The sequence below is a fragment of the Lissotriton vulgaris genome, chromosome 7, assembly GCF_964263255.1.
Source record: "Lissotriton vulgaris chromosome 7, aLisVul1.2, whole genome shotgun sequence".
NCBI classification, from domain to species: Eukaryota; Metazoa; Chordata; class Amphibia; order Caudata; family Salamandridae; genus Lissotriton; species Lissotriton vulgaris.
The window spans coordinates 544166234-544187709 of NC_141695.1; the positions used below are offsets into that span (position 1 = coordinate 544166234).

Consider the following 21476-nt stretch of genomic DNA (forward strand, 5'->3'; position numbering starts at 1 on the left):
GAGTTACCAAAGAGGACCTCTTAGGTTTTTGTTTCGATGGAAAAGGACACTCTGGAAACTAAGCTGCTAAAGCCGAACAACCTAAATCTGAAAATGAAGAGATTGCTAAGGAAAAGAAATAGGATACGCAGAGGGAGCTCAGGAAGAAAGCTCAAAAACCCCGGGAGGCTTTGCAAAAAGAGGTTTTGCTATTACCATAGAAATAAAGACCAAGGATATATTCCAAGAGATGAGAAAGAACTTGGGGCTCCAGAGAGATGCAATCTGCTGACAAACTTTACTCACATGAGAGACAAAGACAATTCACTGCAAAGGGACTCATCGCGATGTAGGCCGGAAAGGCTACGAATGGCATTCGGTTTTTCCTAACTCAACCAACATAACGATTAAGCCTGGGCGGAGTTCACGGAGTTCCACAATGTGGAACTCCGCGAAGTGCAAAAAAAACTTTGCCACACTACACAGGGTTAGAAAAAATGCTGTTTGTGGTAATTTTCAGTGCCAGGTGTTTGCCCACACATTGAAATTTCGCAAACAGCACCATGCACAGCGCAAGTGGACAATGCTTCCTTTCTGCCGCTCAAGTAGATTTTTTTACTCAAGAGGCAGCTTTCTCAACGTGAACCGACGGTTTCTCAACGTGAGCAGTCACGAGCATATGCTGCCATTCACATTGTGAAATACTACCGCCCGCATTGAGAAATCTTGCCGGGAGGTTGATTCCCTCCCTCGCGCTTGCCAACTTGACATTGACGAGCACGAATGAGGAAAAATATCAGAGGGAGGTGGATTTTCCTTTCGCGCACTCACCAACTTGTTGTCGTAAAACCCTGCAAACTCCGCAAGCAGAGTTCACTGCCCAGACTTAATTAGAATGTCGGACAGCCTTTTGATTCGGGCTGTCCGAAACGGCTGTCAGAAACTGATTTTGGGGGCATGTAGCAGGCCCCCCTGTCACCCTGAGGATTCTGGTTTGGGCCCGTGGGGGTAACCATGGGTCCCCTCTTTACAACCATGCACAGTGTGGCTGACATCATGGGGTGGGTGCAACAGGGTGCAAGGTTTTCCGCATCCACCTCTTTTTTCAACGGGAGCCTGTGTTGTCGGTCGGAACACAGGCTCCCATTGAAGTCAATGGGAGTCTGACTGAACGTTGATCAAACATCTTATTTGGTCGGTATCTTTCTCCGAACCAGAGTCGGTCTGAACCAATTCCGAAAAAGAGTGGGTCAGATTGCTTTCTGACCGACATCGTAATGAGGCCCAAAGTGTAGTTGCATAGTATTATGTTGAAAATTGTCCTTAACATCACCAAAATGTAACAAATCACAAATATTTTTAGACATAATAATAATCATGTGAAAAGATAAGTGTTAGTTTGTCATTTTATCTGCAACATGTCAGATGTGTACTCTTCAATTTTTTTATTTTCTTAAATTGTCAAACTGGTGGTGTCTGGTGGACTATGGGAGGGGAGGGAATATGTTTCTGTGTTCCATCTTTACTGGTCAGAAATGTATGTTAGAAATTCCATATATCCTTGGATTTTGAGTTGGGGGTTTGAGATTAGCATAGAGTTTGCCATTTCATTACAGGGTAGAAGAGCTCCAAGAAAGCATAGGAGTGTAGTGGTGAGCTCTGCCCAAGCTGATGGGGACTAATCTTTAGGCGAGAAGAAGTACTATGGCTACATATGAGGGTTCTACCACCAGTTCTGTCATCTCTAAGAGGCATTAAAACTTCTGGTGCTCAGTATGACCCTATAGGAAATTAAGTCCATAGAAGATTGCCTCTGCATAGTTACATCGCAAGCACTGGCCTTCAAGCTGCAAGCCCAGGAACTTTAAACTCACTAATGTATGTTCTATCTTATGGAGAAATGTATAGTGATCACTTTGTGCGACCATTCATGGGCATTTCTTTAGTTTGCACACATCATGGTTACCACTGCTGGTCAGTAATATGCTTGTCCAGATCCCCTTACACTGAGATGCTTCCTGGCAGCAGAGTTCATCATTGTGACTTTTAGTTTAAAGACAATTTATTTAGGACTGGGACCTGTTTTAAAGTATGAAAGTAGTCTATGTTCTGTGGGTTCCTGGGAGAAAGTGCAAAATGTAGCTTTGAGTATTGCTCTGTCTCTATAATACAGAACGCAAGAAGCAATGTTCTGCTAGGTACAAAAACAAATTATTCAAGTGTTCGGGACGAATTGTCTCAAAACAATTTATCAATTGTATTTTTTTATGTTCTTTAAGTTGGAGAACTGCCTAGAGTTCAGTTGTCAGAGGTATTGCAGGGTTATTAATAAGCGGTAAGTGAGGAAAATATATCCAAGGCACACATTAATAGCTTGTGAGTTTTTGCCAGGCAGGGACTGTGCTTGCAAATGGGTTGATGGTCTTAGGTTATTGGAGCATTACTTCATTCAGAGACGTGTTAAGAGTTGTTGGCTATAAAACTGTTTCCATCAGTTTGTGTGGTAGTGCCATAGTAAAATGATGCCCGAAGTACCTGCAGGCCTATGTTCAGGGCCGGACTGAGAACCAAAACCGGCCCTGGCAAAGTCTCGGCCGGCCCCCTGGGGGTGCGACCGAGCTCTTTACCGAGGCCAGTTTTTGGCCAATTTTGTTACAGGGCCGCTCTTGCAGCTATGCTGCAAAAACGGCCCTGTAACAAAAACGGCACTCTGGGCCGAAAACCGGACCCCACCCTTGCAGCGCACCGGGGGATTGCCCGGTACCCGCAACGGTCAGTCCGGGCCTGCCTATGTCTCAGTACAGCTTTGTCAAGATGGTCTATTTTATCCTGGACTGTTTGCATCTCTAGATCAGCCTAATTAAGTGTGTTTGCAGTGAAGCCAAAATGTGTTGTGTGGGGTATATATTTACAACATGGTAAAGGAATTTAGGAAGCACCGCCATTTTTAATGGTTGCAATTCTGGTAGTGTTTGACAATGGTAGTTTAAAGCAGTACTCAGTTTTGTTGGAACATTTAATAATTGGCATGGTCATGGTTTTCCCTTCAGACTATATCAGGGTCTTGGTGTATCTAAATAACCAGATATTTCACTGAAGTTGTGTATCATGTTAGTGGGTAATCCAAGTCACACTGGTGTTCGGTGGGGATTAGGGGGAAGTGTGGATTTTCCCAGTTTATGAGTCCAGCTACAGCACTGAATTCCAAGAAGGCTTGAAAATAGGGGGTAGGTTATTAGCCGTACAAGATCAGCTTATTGTGATACAAGGATGCATCTCGCAGTGGAGCTAAGTTCCCTCTGTGACAGCCGATATCAGTAGCGAAGTTGGGTTGGGCGTAGTTTGCAAAGTAGCGCTATGCGAAGCTACGCAAAGCTATGCAAAGTGCACTGTGAGCTACGCGTAGCACTACACGAACTGCGTAGTACCCTGTTCACACTGTGCAAGATGCCATTTTCAATGATTGCACAGTGCGGACAAGCATCCAGCACTGTGCAATCATTGAAAACCGCATCTTGCACAGTGCGAGCTGTAGTTTTCTGCCGCTAGAGTAGATTTTTACTTGAGCTGCAGCTTTCTCAACACGGGCTAGTAGTTTCTCATCGCAGCATACGCGACCACTTGCAATGAGAAACCTGACCTCCCAGCGATGAGAATCTCGCCGGGAGGTTTATTTTCCACGCTCGTGATCGGCTACTTGATGTTGCTGATCGTGAACGAGGAAAGAGTCTCGCTGGGATGTCATTTTGACTTGACGTTGAGGACCGCGAGCAAGCAAAAAATTACCACTACGCTACTCTACGCGCGTTTGCACTGTGCTACGTGCAGTTCGCGTAGTGCGAAGTAGCGCAAACTTTGCAACCTACGCGAGCGTAGCGTAGTGCTTTGCCCAGGGTTCAAGTACAGTGACAGACTACTATAATTACCGTACAACAAGGATAAGGCCTATTACAAAGGTAGACAGTGAATATTAATTGAGCGATGGGTTGAAAGATAGTTATTTTCATATTTAGTGAATTATTGATAAAGATGAAGATGACTGATGTGAGCTCTCGTATAATGTGAAATATTACCCGGGGTACACCTATCATATTTAGAAAGTTACCATTACGGATTGGAATTGTTTAACTATTTCATTTTTTTTCCTTGATATGAAAGGAGAATATGAACTGAGTAGTATTACTCCATACATGTGCAAACAGTGGCTAATGTCATACACGTTACTAAAGTACTGTGGATGACAGTAAGAAAGATACATTGATTTTTGATGCCTATATTGTAAAATTTTACTGCATTCAAAAAGCGGGGCTTTGTTCTTTGAAACGCTGTCCTTCGAAACATGTGAAACGTATTGTGTATATTGAGAGTATGAATACATTCTATATGCTGAAGTAAATAACTACATCTTGCTTGGTTTTTCACATCTGTTACGAATAGAAAAATAAAGAGGCTTTTTATGTAACAATTTTGATTGTTTTTCAATATAATGGACATGGTTTCCTACAATGATATATCACTTTGTATAATTCCTGTTGGAGGGTGCTCACTAGGATCTTGTTTTTCTTATAGTTTAAATAGTCACACCAGTGGACTTCTTAGTGGAGTGGTGTGGCTCACTGGTTAGAGGCAGCAGACCCGGAAGCAGAGAACGGCCCGGGACCAGGGTTCAATTCCCGACGCGGCAGGGTCGTGGACTAGGGTCAGCGGACTCGATAATTCTCGCCTCGGTGCCTACTCTAACCAGAGATCACACTCGGCAACTCTGGGCATTAGCTTGCCTCATCTCTACAACGGCCACCCACATTCGCCGGGGATGCCTGGTTTCACCTTGGAGATACCCAGTAGGGACCATCTCACAGGGATAGCCAGGACGGGTTCCCCGGCGGTCTACAGCGCCACGACGCCTCAGGGCAGCAGTGCGCTTTACAAGAACACATACACACATACATATCTCAGCGGTGTACTGGACACTCCGGGCCAATACCGATGTTGCTCCTATAGTAATAAAAATGTAGTGGGTTGATACAAATAAGCATCCTATAAGTAATATTTTTTCAAGATGGGCTACAGGCTCAACAGCATTACTTTGTGAGGCCAGACGGATAAAGGGACTGAAAAAGATTTCTAGAGCAGTCGCATGTGTGCACACTTTTCTTATATGTTTGACAGTGCTACGTACGTCACAAGCCTTGATGCAAGTTAAATTCACTATATGATTTGAATGCGTGATTCTGTAAAAATGGAACTGCTCGGCCTGCGCATGCCTTTTACTAACGTGAGTCAGTCTTACTCCAGCTACAGGCTAGTAGAGTTTGGATGTTCTAAATTGTCACATATTTTGCATATTTTCTGTGAATTATGACAATTAGAGAAAGATGATTCCATGCTTTGCCACATTAGTTAGAAATGTACTTGCCAACTGACCTTGTGCGAGTTCTGTGCTTGTGGAATTAAAAGGATGCAACACTGCAGCTACCATGTGCTTCCTAATAGAAGCATTGTCTTTTGTCTGATGTAACAAATGGAGAAACTGATGGGAAAGAGCTCCAACTGGCTCCACCTTGCCCAATAGACCTTCATGCGCTGCAGAGGAATACAAGACGCTAGTACCCGTGGTGGGGCAAGAGACTGACCAATTGCTGGGGAGAACAGCTGAAAACTGAGGCTCCCGTTTGAGGCTTACTAGCAATTCAGGTGTGCAGGGGGCATTCATGACTAGGTAAATATTATGATCAACTATTTCATAAAGCTGTGAGCCATCGAAATGTAATATAGACAGGTAGAATTTAATAGGTTAGGCATGTGTGATGAACAATTTGTGGGTTAGCTTTCACTCAACTTTTAATTTATGAGAGGTTTATAATTAGGGTGATAATTCCTGTTTATGTGAGTGATACAAGAAAACCATATATTACATTCTAAAACGTTACCACTATTTATGTGTGTACTAATTTAAGGGATTCGAGGAGAGCTCTGCCATATCCCCTACAGATGTACAAGATTCTCTGATGGGTTTTCTTTCGATGTATAACATATTTCTTCCATATGTGCAGAATGCAATTAGAGCGGCAAGAGCCATCTGCCAGCGTTCTTCCTCGAAAATGTCATTTTCTTTTAAGGGTTCAGGAACTCTACCAGAGTGACCCCAAAATTCGTAGGATACATTACAGGGGGTAATCAGCACCATAACCTTTGCATACTGCGATAATCTGCAAGTTTTCACATAACACAGTGGCGGCTTCCCACAGTGTAATCACAGCCTTGCTTTGAAAGGCTGTTGATATGATCTTGCATAATAAAGAAGTCAAAAACACTAGCTGTGCTGTAACTTTTGATATCAAATAGGTCAAATATATGGCATTTGAATTAATATTTTCTAATAAAACAATCAGTCCAATTTCCTTTATGATTGGCTTGTCACCAAACTAACTAAAGCTAACTGCTTTGAGAGTGAGCGTAACCTGAAGGCAACCATCAGCCATCCAGTCATAAAACTGTAAAATTATAACTGTACAAATGTGAAAAATCTACAGTTTGCAAAACAAAGGGTATCCCCGTGCAAAACGTCTACCCTCGTATTTGTCAGAGGGGGTGCCCAACACAGCCTTTGCTAACTATACTCGTCTGATAGATTTATATCACTGTCTACCTGTGGTCATATAGAGTAGCAGCATACAAGCTTCAAGTTCTATTGATTTAGCATATGTTTTAAACAACAAAACAAGAAATAAGTCAGGGCTACTGCTTTTGTTGTAAATTTTACAAATAAAATAGATCAGACCTATGGCACGTGAAATACTTTTCCCCAATGAAACAATCACTTTTCCTAAAGAAAACCATGTGGATATATCTGCGATTGATGTAGTGCCAATCTTTCTACAAAGCAATGGAGTGCTCTACAACAGATATTTTGAGCACAATAAGGGGGGACTAAAATGACAATTGATCCAGCACTCCAAAGAATGGATCCCTAGAATAAAGGGCAAAAATAACAATCCGCAAGCTGATTTTCAAACTTTTTTCTTAGTTTCCCAAAGACAAATTGTCAAGTGTCACGGTCAGGCAGTCCAGGACTTTCAAACAGGCTTGTTCTGCATTCTTAGTTTTTAGCATTGTTAGTAGGGGCTGAAAATCCCAAGATTTCAAGGATCACCAGCATGTGCGTAGGGATCGTCAGGAGTCGCCATGGTTCGCAGCTGCGACCCCTGACTTTCCCAAGCAACCCCTAATACTGCCTTTGCGACCCCTGGCTTCAGAGGTGGCAAAATCAGTGCTAGGAACTCAGGGGACAACCCGTCCTTCTTGGAGATGGTAGGGGCTCCACTTTCTTTGTTTTCTTTTCATTACAGTAATAGTGAATAATCCTACATTATTCACAATTAGTGTGATTAAAACATGGAGCACAATTAACTGGAATATGCCTCTTCCTTGATGCCGAGGTAAGTTAAAAATGCTTTAACCATGTATGTTGTGTAAGTGCTTGCAGGTGAGAGCGTTTATACGAGAGATGTCGTTTCCTCTACCTCTGGCACTTTGCAACCACAGCCCATGCTGGTAAGAGCGGGGAGGCTAGGTTGGTGGGGAGATTCGACAGATGACCATAAGGGAAAATGAAATAAATAATAAATGTTCCCTCGTAGTCATCTGTCGAAATCCTACCCCGCTCGTCACCACCGCCCCACCGCTCTTACCAGCACAGGCCGCGGCTGGCACTTTGGTGAATTGACACCCATGATCACCAGCCGCCACTGGAGCAGAAGTGGCCGGCATCAAGAGGGTGGTGCGCGCAGGTATAGACGATGAGATTTGGCAATAAAATGAATAGCACTGTCCAATCTTAAACGGATTGAATTCCTCACATTTCAAAAGAGGATCAACCCACTGCACTCCGTCCTACCAGCAGTTTTTCTCTAATTTATATTCAAATTCGGGTCATGTGACCCGGGCTCCAGCAATAATTGTGTGAACTTGGCTCCCATACTGCATCCAATAGCTGTACCAGAACAGGATAATTCAGAAAGGAAGGAAATAAGTGTGGGGGTCCGGGAAAGAGAGAGGGCGAGAGAGTGTGTGATGACAGAGAGAGATAAAGAGAGTATGGGTAGGTATGGGTCAGGTGTCACTGGGAGCATTTACTCTGTAATCTTAAATAGGCATTGCGTGAACTACCTCCATTTGACTGCGGGGTTTTTGTAGCCGTGCCATCTGTTATTCACGGCACTTAGAGACGTGGGCGACATCGCCTTAGATAAACAGGCAGTTAATGTGCTAACATTATTAACGGCAGCGCCACCTCTGGGGGCCGACGGTGGCCCATATTAATTAAAATGCTGTTTACCAGCAGCTATTTCTTTCAGCCTTCTGGCGAGCTCTGCAGCGCGTCACAATGGGGTAAGGCCGAGGTAGCGGTCACCGGAGGTTCACCTGCAGGTGCATGCATATTGCAGAGGTCAGGGGTCACAGGCCCCCCACGGGTTTCGTCAAAGGCCACTTACCTGTACTGTGCCTGAAAGTGCTCCTCCACAAAGCTGTGTCCCCCCGGCGGCTGGCTGCCTGCCTGCTGGCCCCCGGCACCTGCTTCCGGGCTGATGGGTTCACCCTACAGAGGAGACAAGAGAACAGAGGCGTGAGTGCGGCTGCGTCACACCGGGCATTGAGTGCACCTAATGTCAAGTGCTACATTCTGGCATCATGCGGTGAACGTCACAATATTGTGAATCAAAATGCTCTCGGACAGAAATACCGTGCCCTAAATATCATTGACAAAACCTCCCCGTGGCTGTAATTTTTCAGTTTTTATTTCAATGGGGCAATATCTGTGTCAGAAGATGGTTTGGTCAAAATAATGCTGAACGTACAGGTCAACTGTCATCTTATGAGCCCCACACAAACACTGCAACCTAAACACCAAGTATTGCATTCATGGTAATTCTGGTTCCTTGGAGACTTAAGTTTCTCACCATCTGATCAGCAATGTCTACGGCTAGGGGAAGGCTGAGCAGTGCTCCAAAAGACGTAGTCACTTTAAAATTCAGAAGTGTGCGTATTTACACTACAAATGCATCACCAGCTGGTGGAACTTTGTGCATGCTCTTAAATGGGATGTTAGATAGGTATTGTGAATGAGAACCCTCCCTCTCCGCAAGCAGGCCAGAAAGATGAACCTGTGTCTCATTTAAGGACTGGGCCACCGGTTGACCCCCAAGACGATGATCAGTCTGGATGGGATGTATGACGTTACAACGCAGGCTATTACAACGCCTGCCTTTACAATGCAGTTTTTACATCGCAATCCATTACAACGCATAGCGCTTTGGGGTGCTGGATAGTGAAAAGTTTAAATTACTATTCCAACACCAGTCCCCGTGGACACTAGGGAAGGTGTTGGATAGTAAATTAAACTTATTCCCTATCCTAGAGCGCCCCCCAGCGCAATGCGTTGGAATGGTTTGCGTTGTAATGACTGCGTTGTAATGGTAGTGCGTTGTAAAAGTTTCGTTGTAAAGGTTGTTCCGTGTCTGGATGAAGTGCTTCTGGCAGGCTCAGCTGTGACACCAAAAAGTAGATGAACAAGATGGGGAGGCCAACATCTCTGTGCTAGCTTAAGGAGCCCTGAAGCCTGCCTGGGAGAGCTTTTGGGATCCTCTTCTGAAGCCTGACTGTATATATGGTGGAGTTATAATCCAGCAGTTTAAGAACCTACCATATTGGCCTGTAAAGACCTATGATGCGCCCTGGCCTCTGAGTGGTAGGCTGCAAACAGCCCTGCTGCTTAACTATATACCTGTCTGGAATCTCCGACTCCAACCTTCAGAGACCAGATGAAAACTGGCCACATCGCCCTAAAACCCTTTAAGGAGCCCCATCAAAAAAAGAGCCGGTACTAGCCAACCAGGAACTATGACCAAGTGTAGGTGAGCAAACCTATAAGGAACTGCTCCCATCCACTGCCATGTGCCCTTTTACTTAAAGTGGGGATCCCCTTACTGATCCCTGGCCGCATCGAGGCGGCAACAGGCATGGCAAAAGCATATATCCACCCACTAGCCTTGAGACACGGGCTAGATTTATTTGGTAACAGTAGGCTAGCCTAGCACCCCATTAACACTGCCTTTTTAAACCCACCACTGGCGAGACACAATATATTAGTTATTTTAATCTAGGGGACCCTCTAAATTGAACTGTGTCTTACCAAGAGACTCCAATGGAACATTTTTACAATGACACAGGAGAACAAGCATAAGTAGAACTTTACCAAAAGTTGGTTCAGCTTCGATTTCAGTTTATTTGACTTGGATCCATTATTTGTAACCAGCTGTACAGAGAATACATTTTTGGAGAGGGCCGACAGCGATAGCCCCAAGGTACATTAGACTTTGTTCTTGTGTCTTCCATTCCATGAACCTACAGGTTACCTCCACCAACTTCAGTGTTGAAAACTTTCACATCGAGGACAACTTCAGAGCTATCGTGCTTCCGAGCTCTCATGTGATATTATTGGTCAATTATTTCCTATGACTAGAGGTTTGCCAAAACAAATCATGGAACACACACCTGAACCAATCAATGAACTTGGCTGAAAACAAAACGCTATCATTTTTAACAACCCTTGAAAGGTTAGGACTTGTCACAGGAAATAACCACCACTCTTTGTCGTTTATACTGTAATGTCATTCTGGTGTCGTTTATTAAAGTGGAATTTCATTGTAAGCAATAACCTGACGTGTATTTTTACTTATGTCAGGGCAGTGAAAATAAATGTAGTCCAATAACACGTTATTCAGAGCAACTGAACCAATAAAGGCACTTTTATTACTACACTGAAATGGTCACATTTGGGGTTATTGCCACAGTACAGTAAACTTGACATTAGACAAACACTGATCACTGCCTCTCTGATTGCAAGTAACAATAAATGGATACCTGTACAGTGTGATTTTTACCTATTGCGCACATTTAATCCCTTGAATCCTGGTTTTGGATCATACAGTTTGTTTAAAGACAAACTTAGGAAAAATTCCATAACATAAACCATATATTCAGATGTGCAGCTTATAATATTCCTTTGATTCATTGTGTGAATAATAATTGTGTTGAACTAGAGCATACTCAATCACACCACCTCCCATGAGCTTATCCATGACTGTGCAACACAAATATGCAGTCAAGGACATTTTAGAGACTCCTGGTCAGTAGGAAAAACACACAGTCCAAATTTGATACGATTAAGTTGTCCATTGCAACTTCAAAAATCTACCAAAAGGTAATATACACCCATTAAGGGAAGCTATGTGGGTCACCAACTCGATATAAAAGTATTTAAACCAACCTTCTCAAAATCACAAAATTTATATTTTTGTGCCAGAGCCTTTAGAATACATGGACCTGAAAATATAGGATCTAACTACTGTGTGTACTACATAGATTGGAGTGACGAATGTGTTTAAAACAGTTCAATGTGATTGGTGTCTGTGAGACCCAAAGGTGCATTTTTATACCAAACTCCACAAACTTACCAATTTCTTTTTTTTTGTACCCATGTCTTTATCAAACATGGCCCTTAAAACCACAGGAGCTAATTCACAACCCTCAAAGCACACAGCAGCAGAAGTAGAAGCTTCAGTAAGACACAAAGCCACGAATAGCATGGACAGCACCAGTACCAACCCCCCTCAGACAAGCAGCAGTTTCAGCACTTGCACCAGTACTGCAGACTCCAATGGCCCTTGAGCATTTCCGCATCTTTGGGTTTTCTTCTCTGGCTAGATGACCTCAGAGTGGGGCACTAGTAAAACAAGCAGACAAGGAAGGTTGACTTTCCAATGTGCTTTGCACACATCACAGCTAAGGGTTGTGTTTAGGGCAACTGGGATATTGAGTCTGCTTCTCAATGCCTCACCTGCAGTATTACTAGCACTTTTTGAATCAGCATCTGGGGTGTTCTATCTGGCATCGGAGGACTCACCTGCAATGTTGTGTCTTGTTTGGCGCCTCCTCTGAGGGTTGTGTTTAGCCCTCAATGCCTTAGCTAGAGTATCTGGAGTACTGCTGGCTCTTTTGGGGTGGGGTGGGGGGGGGGGGGGTAACCTGTGACGTCCAGGGTCTTATATGTGAAGCCACTTCAGGTGTATTTTGATTGTTACTGGAGTCTTAGAAGTTATGTGGCCAGTTTGGGAGGCCATCTGTTGATGAACCCCTTTCTAGGTCCCACACATGGGGTATTGTGTCCAAGAGTCTATAAGGGTGGGGGTGGTGTGTGTGCAATACATCTCATTCATCCAATCATCTTATACCATAATTCACCCCTCTATCTATTAATTTCAGGTGACCATCTCAGGAAGACTGTGTCCATTCCTAACAGAACAGTTTAAATGTGTTGTGTTTAGGTCTCGGGGGCCAACTCTGGTGCATTGTGTCAAAATCTGGATGCCTTATCTGGACTGCTGTTCCAGGTGTGCATGCGTGTTTGGTCGGCCTGAGACATCCGGCGAAACACACATGAGAACTAGGGGAGTGCAGTGCACATAGCACTCCTCCACCCCCTCCCATGCCTAGGCCCATCCCTCCCTACAGCATTGGCTAAGAAAATGCTAAATAAAACAATGCAAGAACTTCATTTTATTTACATTTGCTGGCTCTGAGCCGGGCAGTGGGGCGCCGTTCCTCCACCATTGCGGAGGATCTACCGCTAGTTTTATGTTGGGATTCTGCATCATTTGAAGTGTAAATTTTTCCTTTCTTCTTCCCTCTTGAAAGGCTGTCACAGCAGGAAAGACTCTGAAGTTGATAGAGCCGCAGCACAGTTCATAGGAGTGACCAGAGTACACACCTGGATGTCAGCCACAGTGATATGTGCATGATAAGGTTAATCCTGGGCTCCGAGGCGGACTCTTTATGATTCCCATATCAGCCCCATCTCCTTCCTGAGATGGGTCCAGGCTTCTTCCTTGTGATCTATTACTGAATCAAAGAGTACCCTTTTGAAGTGTAAATGGGGAGTCTCTTTCTCTTTCTCCCTTCCTCCAGTATGTGTCCCACCCATCTCTCAGGAATTCAGCAATACACAAATCTGTCTTTTGGGGGGGAGAGGAACGGTTTCTCTACTCCTTAGGTCTTCACAAGGCAGGCCTGGACTTCTCAAATTGGACCATTTAAGGTAACATTGCAGGCACACATGCATCAAGTGTAATTCACAGCACACTTCTTGTCCATTACTCTTACCTCCATGGATTATACCATTACAGCCCTACATACATTCAGCACACACAGTCTGTGAGCACTGTTCATTACTGAAGATTTTCTGTATTGTACTAGGGTGTGCTATTGGCTAATACACACTGCCAGCAAAAACACCCATCATGTGTGCACTGCACAACACTTCACTGTTCACATGTTGTACTTCATGCAAGCACACACACACCCAAGACATCCTTCCATTGCGCACACACTGCACAGCGCTACATCTTTCATGTGATGAATTGCCCACAGGCATAAATACACTCACCACATGCACTAACCACACATATAATGCACATTATTGCTCTATCCCTGTACTATACCCTTCCTAGGCACACAAATATCCAGCACAGTCACTACTCTTACACTATGCAGCACTCTATATCCCCCTGACGTACACCAATGGTGATTTAAGCACACAGCAGTGGAACTGTTAAAAAGGTGAGTGAGAACGTAGGCCTCACTAGAGTGACACAGGGTAAAAAAGGGCCTGTTCACTACTGCTGATCTCTAAAATAGATGCTTCCACCACCAAGCTTGTTCTGCTTAACTCTTGGTGAAGGCAATAGCCTTCCACCACTATGAGGGTAGTGCTTTGGGCGTCTCTCTAAGTCCAACAAGACTACAATCCATGAGACAGGCCTAATTCATGGCGCACATGTAGGAGAGTAGGGTCTGCAATCCTATGATCACCCAGATTTTTTTGCTTTTGTTTCACTGGTTTACGACTTTCTCTGGCTGTGGGCCTGCTAATCAGACCCACAGCCTGGCTGTTCTCTTTCTAAATTACGATATGTACCCTAGGTGCATTTACCAATTGGTACTGGGCCACCTTATCAGACCCCGTAACGCAGGGCATAGGTGTACCCAGGGCCGCCAGGGGCTGCAGCATGTATTATGCCACCCCTGGCTGGCCTCTTAAATTTGACACAACTGGCTGCACGACAGCTGGGGCGAAGACGTGTAACCACCCTTCGCTTTAGGTATAGTAGCCCTATATCTAACCATACAATGGACACCCGAGTCCCTATCAGTCACTCCTATGGCAGGCCTTATCAATCCTGAAGGCAGAGTGCGTGGGCTCGTGTGAGCTAGGTTCAGGCCCGAGCCGAGCCCGGCTGCAGCTTGCGGAATCAAGACCCAATAGCTGTTCCATGATAGCGCGTACCATATCGGTAACTCCGGTATCGCGTTATCAAAGCATGTCGAGTAAGGTGTCATACGAATCGGGGTGCTGCCCTCTCACCAATTCTGGCGATGAGGTTAGTATCCCACCCTTCTAGAGGGACACGACATGTACGTAACTGTGAACCCCGGTTAAAGTTAACTGAAGCCTCAGCTCCACAAAATGGATGCTGCCACCACAGACACAAGTCTGACCTCCTGCTGCTGGGAGTCCTTCCAGCGAGGAGCACTTGGACAAAGGGTTTCCTGTCGAGGGCGCTGTTCGCACCGTCCCAGACAGGGTTTGTGTATTCTGGGTAGGTAGGGCTTTGGCGAGAAGGTGACTGCGGAGTGGCACCCCGGTGCTCACTACGCATCTGCCGGTTAGAACCAGTTCCAGGGGCGACAGCCCTGGCCTGGGGAAAGCCCGGCAGGGGAGAGGGGCGTAACTACCCCCCTTCCTGGTCCCACCCTTAGGGCAGGACCTAGTCATGTACCCACCCCTTTCTTTAGGATAAAGACCGGAGCGGGGACCCTTCCAAATTAGATCATCTTTGAATCAAGAACTACTTTCTACGAAAGGACACTCAAGACTCTTCTCAAGATTTCTCCCTTGTGGCTAAGGAGTAGTCACCCTGCGTCAGCGGGCACCAACTAAGAACTCTGCGGTTTGCTGCAAGTCCTTCCTCAAGGATCCGACGGCCCAGCTCGACGAGAACCGGCTTCCCTGGCACCTCTGACCTCTACCCACGTCATCAGCTCAGCTGTGATCTGTGGGTGCGACGAGACCTCGAGGGACCGGCCATCATCAGAACCTGCACGCTCTTAAAAACCAGCACGACCATCGAGGTAACTCTCTGGTGAGTGCTCTGGGGTCCGAGAAGCCCCGATCCTGAGCCGCTCTAGCACCGAAGTGCAGTCTCCCAGCATCTCCACGATCTGCGTGGGGCCCTTCTGCTCGCTGCTCAGCACGTTGTCTGGTCACTCGCCGCTGGCTTGTGCCCTTCTGTGACGACATCCGAGAATCATCACTGCTGGTCTGGTTGCTCCAGACTGGCCCTTGCTTCCATCTTTGCGAGAAGCACCCCGGACCCTCCTGGTCCACTCAAGACGCCATCTTAGGCCCACCCCGTGGCCCTGAGATCTGCCAAGGCTTGTTGCCCCATCCTGGGCCCAGCGACGCCGACAGCATCATCCTTCGTGGGACAGCTCGCACCTCCACCGTGGTCGCCGACAACGCCTCCTGGTCCGTGAGACTGCAGAGCCTAGCGTCGCCCACTCACCTAGTCGAGGTGACGGCCAACCGGTGCCTTCCTGGTACCCTCTGACTACTGGCTAGTAGTACGAACTTGGTCCCCTCTGCTTTCAGGTTTCATCAATCTCCGATCCAGGCTTGGATCTCTACGAACTATTCAGCACTGGTCGCCGGCCAGCAACTCCTTTCTTCCGGCTCCTGGCTCGTCAGCGAAGACCCCGACGCCTGTAAGACTTGTGCAGCCGCAGCCCTCGTGGCTAGGTAACTCGGCATTTCGGTGCCTGCATAGCCTCCTTACTCTAGGGTCCCGAGTCCCTCGCTTCCGACTTGCCTTATCGGGTCCGCCCGAGACCTTAACCTTTCCGTGTCCTCGGACACTTGTTTTAATTGTGCACTTGAAGTATTTGCTAAAGAGATTTGGTTTGTGCTTAGTACCCTGTCCTCATAAAGAGTGCAGGGCTGTTGTGATTCTTAATAAATATCCTGTTTATTTTCATAACACTTGTGTGGTGTCCTTTCACTGGGTGTTCAAGGGGTACATGTGTGGTAAACAGCTGGCTTAACACGCCCTCTCGAGTCTTTAGCCTTAGACTGCTCGTATCCACGCTACTAGGATAGCTGGTCTATAGGTTGACTTACAACCAAACACCATAAGGGTCGTTGGAACGATACATAGCGGTCGCTAGAATAGCGAACGTTGCATATCGGGCCAACTTCTCACATTGGTGAGCAGCGGTTGGGATTTGAGCTTGCTGTTGTTTTACCACACGTATCCTAAGAATATCTTGTTGAAAGATCGCACAAGTACTGTTAGTACATATAACTAAAAGCTTAGAATACTCTGAGTTCTACTGAACCAGCTGTTGTAGCTCCTCAAGGCTTAGCACACCTTGGCTACAACTCTTAGCAAGGGAACAGTAGGTAAACACATAGTGTAGGTAGGTGCATCACTTACACCACACTAGAAACAGTATGTCGGACAAAGGAGGAAACTCTGGATCTCCCCTTGTGTCAGTTGACCCTCCACAGGTCATCCCTTCAGGATATACTGTGCTGAGCTTCAAGGAGTTGAGACGGTTGTGTCACTCCAGGAAGATTCAGCAGGGGTCTAACCCCACAACATCCTTTCTGATTGGTCTCTTGGAGACTTATGATGCCAGGAGAGCTGAGAAACTTCGTAGCTCTTCTAATCCAGAAGGAGACATGCCTCCCCTCGAGGGAACCCGAGACGATCCTGACCTCATTCACCTCGCAACCGAGAACGAGGATGTGGAGGAGGATGAGGATGAGGATCTCTCTGGGGATGAGGCAGATAAGGGACAGGTAGAAGTCGTCAGACTTAGCAGGTCCAACTTAAGCAAACATGATAGCGGTACTGGGGGACCCCTGGGGCCACTATCAGGTCAGCTTAACATTGGGAACGGACGAGCCAGATCTCTGTCAAGAGGCTCTGGCAGATGGGGGCGTGGCTTGGGCGCCGATGGCGATGGTCGCCTGAGAGCTCGGCTCCGGGACTAAGCCCGAAATTATCCTGAACATCGGTGGCTGAGGGGCACCCCAGACCCCGAATTCGGTTGAGCGAGGCGACGACACCCTGCCGAGGGCCCTGGTGGAGTTTGGACGGGGGTGGCTTTGAAGAAATGCCGAAGTTTGCGGAGTGGCGGAGGACGACCCAATATGGCGCCCGGACCCCTTTGTCCCCTTGAACGGGCCTACGGAGTTGAGGAGGTCTCGCGGATGTCGCCCGGCACCCGGCTTCACCAGCCTCAGTGGCCTTAGGCATTGGACATTGGTTGGATCGGACCCTCCACAGCGGGACCACACTCGATTGGACGACCAGGCGGGTGCCCACGCGTTAGAGGGCGCCGGGCACGGGTGCCCTCAGGTCCAGGCGGTGGACTGCACCGCGACCCCGCAACTAGCTGCGAGTTCCTGGCCACCCCGACTACATGGATGGCGCGACACTCGGGCGCCACAGGACAACCGGGGGAGTTGGTGGCCCTTGCCCCAGAGCTGTAGTGGGTGAACGGGCCTGCCCGACTCGGAGACGGGTGTCTCCGCCCCCTTATCGGTGCCCTCAGACGCCGTGGCGGTGGCGTGAGCCGAAACGGCGGAGTCTCCACAGGCTCTGGAGAAGGTGGTCGCCCATTCCGGACTGGAGGGCGAAATCCCGGGAAAGTCGTGCTGGACACTTGCACGCGGAGACGCCTACTCCGGGACCTTTGCGGAGAGCCCCTGGCAGCATGGGGAAACCTAAAGGAGCCAAGGGATCCAGCCAGGCCACCTCGGACTCTGAGGCCCAGGACAAGGAAGAGCATGGAGATCCTGGACGACCTGGTGGCGCACCACTCCAGCAACAGTTCGACCGTGTACTGGAAGCCATAGAGGCAACTCGGTCGGCTCTACAACAGGACATTGCCCAGGTGGCGACTGGCCTGGGCCTCCTTAGGGCAGACCATGGTAAACTCTCAGACCGGGTCAAGGAGGTGGAGAGCACGGTGAAGACTATCGAACCGGCGCAGAGGACCCTGGCTGCGACGATCAAGGATGCCATGTCCCGAATCGAGACCCTCGAACGGAGGGCGGAGGATGCGGAAGGCCGAAACAGGAGGAATAACATTCGGGTAGTGGGCCTGCCGGAAAAGATCGAGGAAGGCGATATGGTACGCTACTTGGAGACCTGGCTCCGAGACACGGTGGTCCCGGAGGGCCTGTCCTCCTTTTACACTCTAGAACGGGCCCACAGAGTTCCAGCGCGGCCCCCACAGCTGGGACGAGCCCCGAGGCCGGTGGTGGCGCGGTTGCTCCATTTCCGGGACAGAGATCTGATCCTAAATGCCGCCAGACACAATGGCCCGTTCCAGGTTGCAAACAGTCAGGTGAATATCTTCCCTGACTATACCTACGAGACGCAGCGCAAGCGGTTCTCCTTCCTGGCGGTTACGCGTGAACTCAGGAGTGAGGGCATCCAATATTCACTCCTATTTCCCGCGAGGCTCCGAGTCATTGTCGACGACAAAACCCAGTTCTTCGACACCCCGGAGGAGGTCTGTGACTGGCTCGAACTGTACCGAACGGGGAAGGATGGTTATAATGCCTCGACCCATCAGGCGGAGGAGCCGGAACAAAGGAGGCGCTCTAAAAGGGTCAGGAACCGCCGCGGCCGCACGGGAGGGCCCTCGACAGCGGAGACATCATCTGAGCGGAGGGGAGTGTTGGAAGTTCTGTCGGAACTGTCGGGAGCGAGGGGCGAAGACATTGAAGAGGTGGAAGACAACCCGGGTGCTCAGGGGGCACCATCGGACTCGGAAGACTCAGTGGCAGACAGTACCCACACACCGGTGATCACACCGAAATCGGTGGAGGACCTTTTGGACGGACAAGGGTAATGGGATAGGTTACCTTGTTTTGGGTTGGGGCCCGGCAGGGGGGAGGCGGCTGCCGTTCTTTATTGCTGACAATGGGGGAGGGAGGGTTGGGAGGCTTCTGCTCTTGCCCCGAAAGATTTTGACACAGGGGGGGGCTTATTATAGTCCTGGTGGCCTGGGCGACGAGGGCCCACTGCCTCCGCTCAGCCCGCTCCTGGCCCATAAGGCCTTCCTACGGTGGCGACCGTGGGACTAGTGGGGTTTTTGGGGTTGTTCTTCATAGAAGTTTGGATGGGATCTAGATGGCGCAGTTTGGGTCCTGTTCTGGGGTGGTTGGGAGGGGGTTTTGTTGGTTTTTGGGGGGTTTGGATCTGGTTGGGGAAAATGGCCGCCGTCAGCGCTGGGAGAATTGATGTCCTTTTTTTGTGGGGACCCGGACGGGGAGACTGTGCAAGAACACTCTGGGACAATGGCTGATGTTGCTAACTTGAAATGTATTACTTGGAACGTGAGGGGGCTTCACACTATGTCCAGGCGTCACAGGGTCCACGCTTATTTAGTGCGTAGGGGAGTGCAAATGGCGCTGCTGCAGGAGACGCATCTGAACAAGGCGGAAGGGGCGGCGCTTCAGCGTAGGTGGCGAGGGCAGGTCTTTTCCACGGCGTACTCTGCTTATGCCAGGGGGGCGCTAATATGGATCAGGGCAGGAGTCCCCTTCCAGGTCACGAGGACAGTGTTGGACCCAGAGGGGCGTTTCGTGGCCATATCAGGCACGCTGGGAGGGAGGGACTTGAATGTTTGTTGTGTGTATGCCCCTAATGTGGACCAGACTGCCTTCCTTTCCAGGTTATCGGGCTCGTTGGCTCACTTTTTCGCTGGTCCCCTCCTGCTGGGGGGAGACTTTAACTCCGTGGTAGATGTAGACATAGACCGCTCGCATCCCCCGCTCCCCGATTCCCCGGTCCGGCGGACGGCTAAGGGCCGTCAAGATTGGCAGACCCGCTGGGGTTTGACGGACATCTGGAGGGCGCATCACCCCGCGTCTAGAGATTATTCGTACTTTTCGAGCCTTCATGAGCTGCATGTCAGACTGGATGGCTTTCTTGGTTCGTCCGAATTAGTCTCGGCAGCGGCCCGATCGGAGTATCTATCGCGGACCATCTCGGACCATAACCCCCTCCTGCTGGACATTCGCTGGTTCCCTGGGACGCCGGCGGTACCCACCTGGAAGATGCGCCCCGAGATCCTCGAGGACAGTGTCTTCAAGGCAGACCTAGGGGAGAGAATCACGGATTATTTTGCATCCAACGGCGGCTCCGCGAGTGCTAGGGCGTTCGAATGGGACGCTTTCAAGGTGGTGGTGAGGGGGTACTGTATCTCTAAGAAGGTGGGCATGCGGCGTGTTATCCTGGCTGATCTGGACGCAGCGGACCGAACGCTCCGCGAGCTCGAAATTAGCCGACCCGGACACCCGGAATTGCAAACACAAACGGTAGAGGCGAGGGAGAAGGTGGCGGTGGAGGTCGAACGGCTCCGCTGTTTCGATTACAAGGCCTACACGGTCCGATCTATAGCGGAGGGCGACAGATCAAGCGCGTTACTGGCGTGGTTGGCCAACCCTGCGCGCCAGTCCCAAACGACGACTAGGATGCGTAGGGCGGATGGGACTGAGGTGTGCACCCAACCGGAGATTCTTAATTGCTTCCGGCATTATTACGAATGCTTATACCGCAGTCGCTCCGCGCGTGACCCAGACCGGCTTGATAACTATCTTAGCCCGCTGGAACTCCGCACAGTGGAACAAGAAGTGGCGGACGCCCTGGGATCTGACATCGGCTTGGGGGAGATCCGCGGGGCCATCAAACGGATGGCGAGGAACAAGACCCCGGGCCTAGATGGCCTGCCGGTGGAGTTCTATGCAGCTTATGCTGACCTCCTGGCCCCTCGTTTACTGGTGGTCTACAGGGAGGCGAAGAGGCTGGGTCGCCTCCCCGGCTCGATGTGTGAGGCGTTGGTGGTTCCTCTCCTCAAGCCAGGCCGAGACTCGTCTGACCCGGGGTCCTACCGTCCCCTCTCAATGCTGACGGTGGACTACAAAATATTGAGCAGCATCTTGGCCTCGAGGCTGTTAGGACATATGAGCTCCCTAGTACACGAGGACCAGGCCGGTTTCATCCCACGGCGAAATACGACCATGAACATCCGAAGGTTGTTTCGCTTGCTCGGGGAACCATTCGTGGATGCCCCGTCCCCGGTAGTTTTGTCGGTGGACCTGGAGAAGGCTTTTGATAGCCTGGAGTGGGACTACTTAAGCGCGGTATTGCGGAAATTCGGCCTCGGGGAAGGATTTATCAAGTGGACAGCAGTTCTCTACGCTTCCGCTTCAGCCAGGGTTAGAGCGGGCCCTTTGATTTCATCGCGATATCCGGTGGAGCGTGGCACGCGGCAAGGGTGCTCCTTATCCCCGCTTCTCT

The 21476-nt window shown here is 48.8% G+C and overlaps 1 protein-coding gene across 1 annotated transcript in view; it reads right to left on the bottom strand.

Moving 5' to 3' along the window:
- USP43 (ubiquitin specific peptidase 43) overlaps positions 1-21476 on the bottom strand; it is a 929425-nt gene that overhangs the window by 512876 nt on the left and 395073 nt on the right. Inside the window, 1 exon segment of the mRNA XM_086930623.1 lies at positions 8475-8578. Coding sequence (XP_086786749.1) covers positions 8475-8578 — 104 coding nt within the window.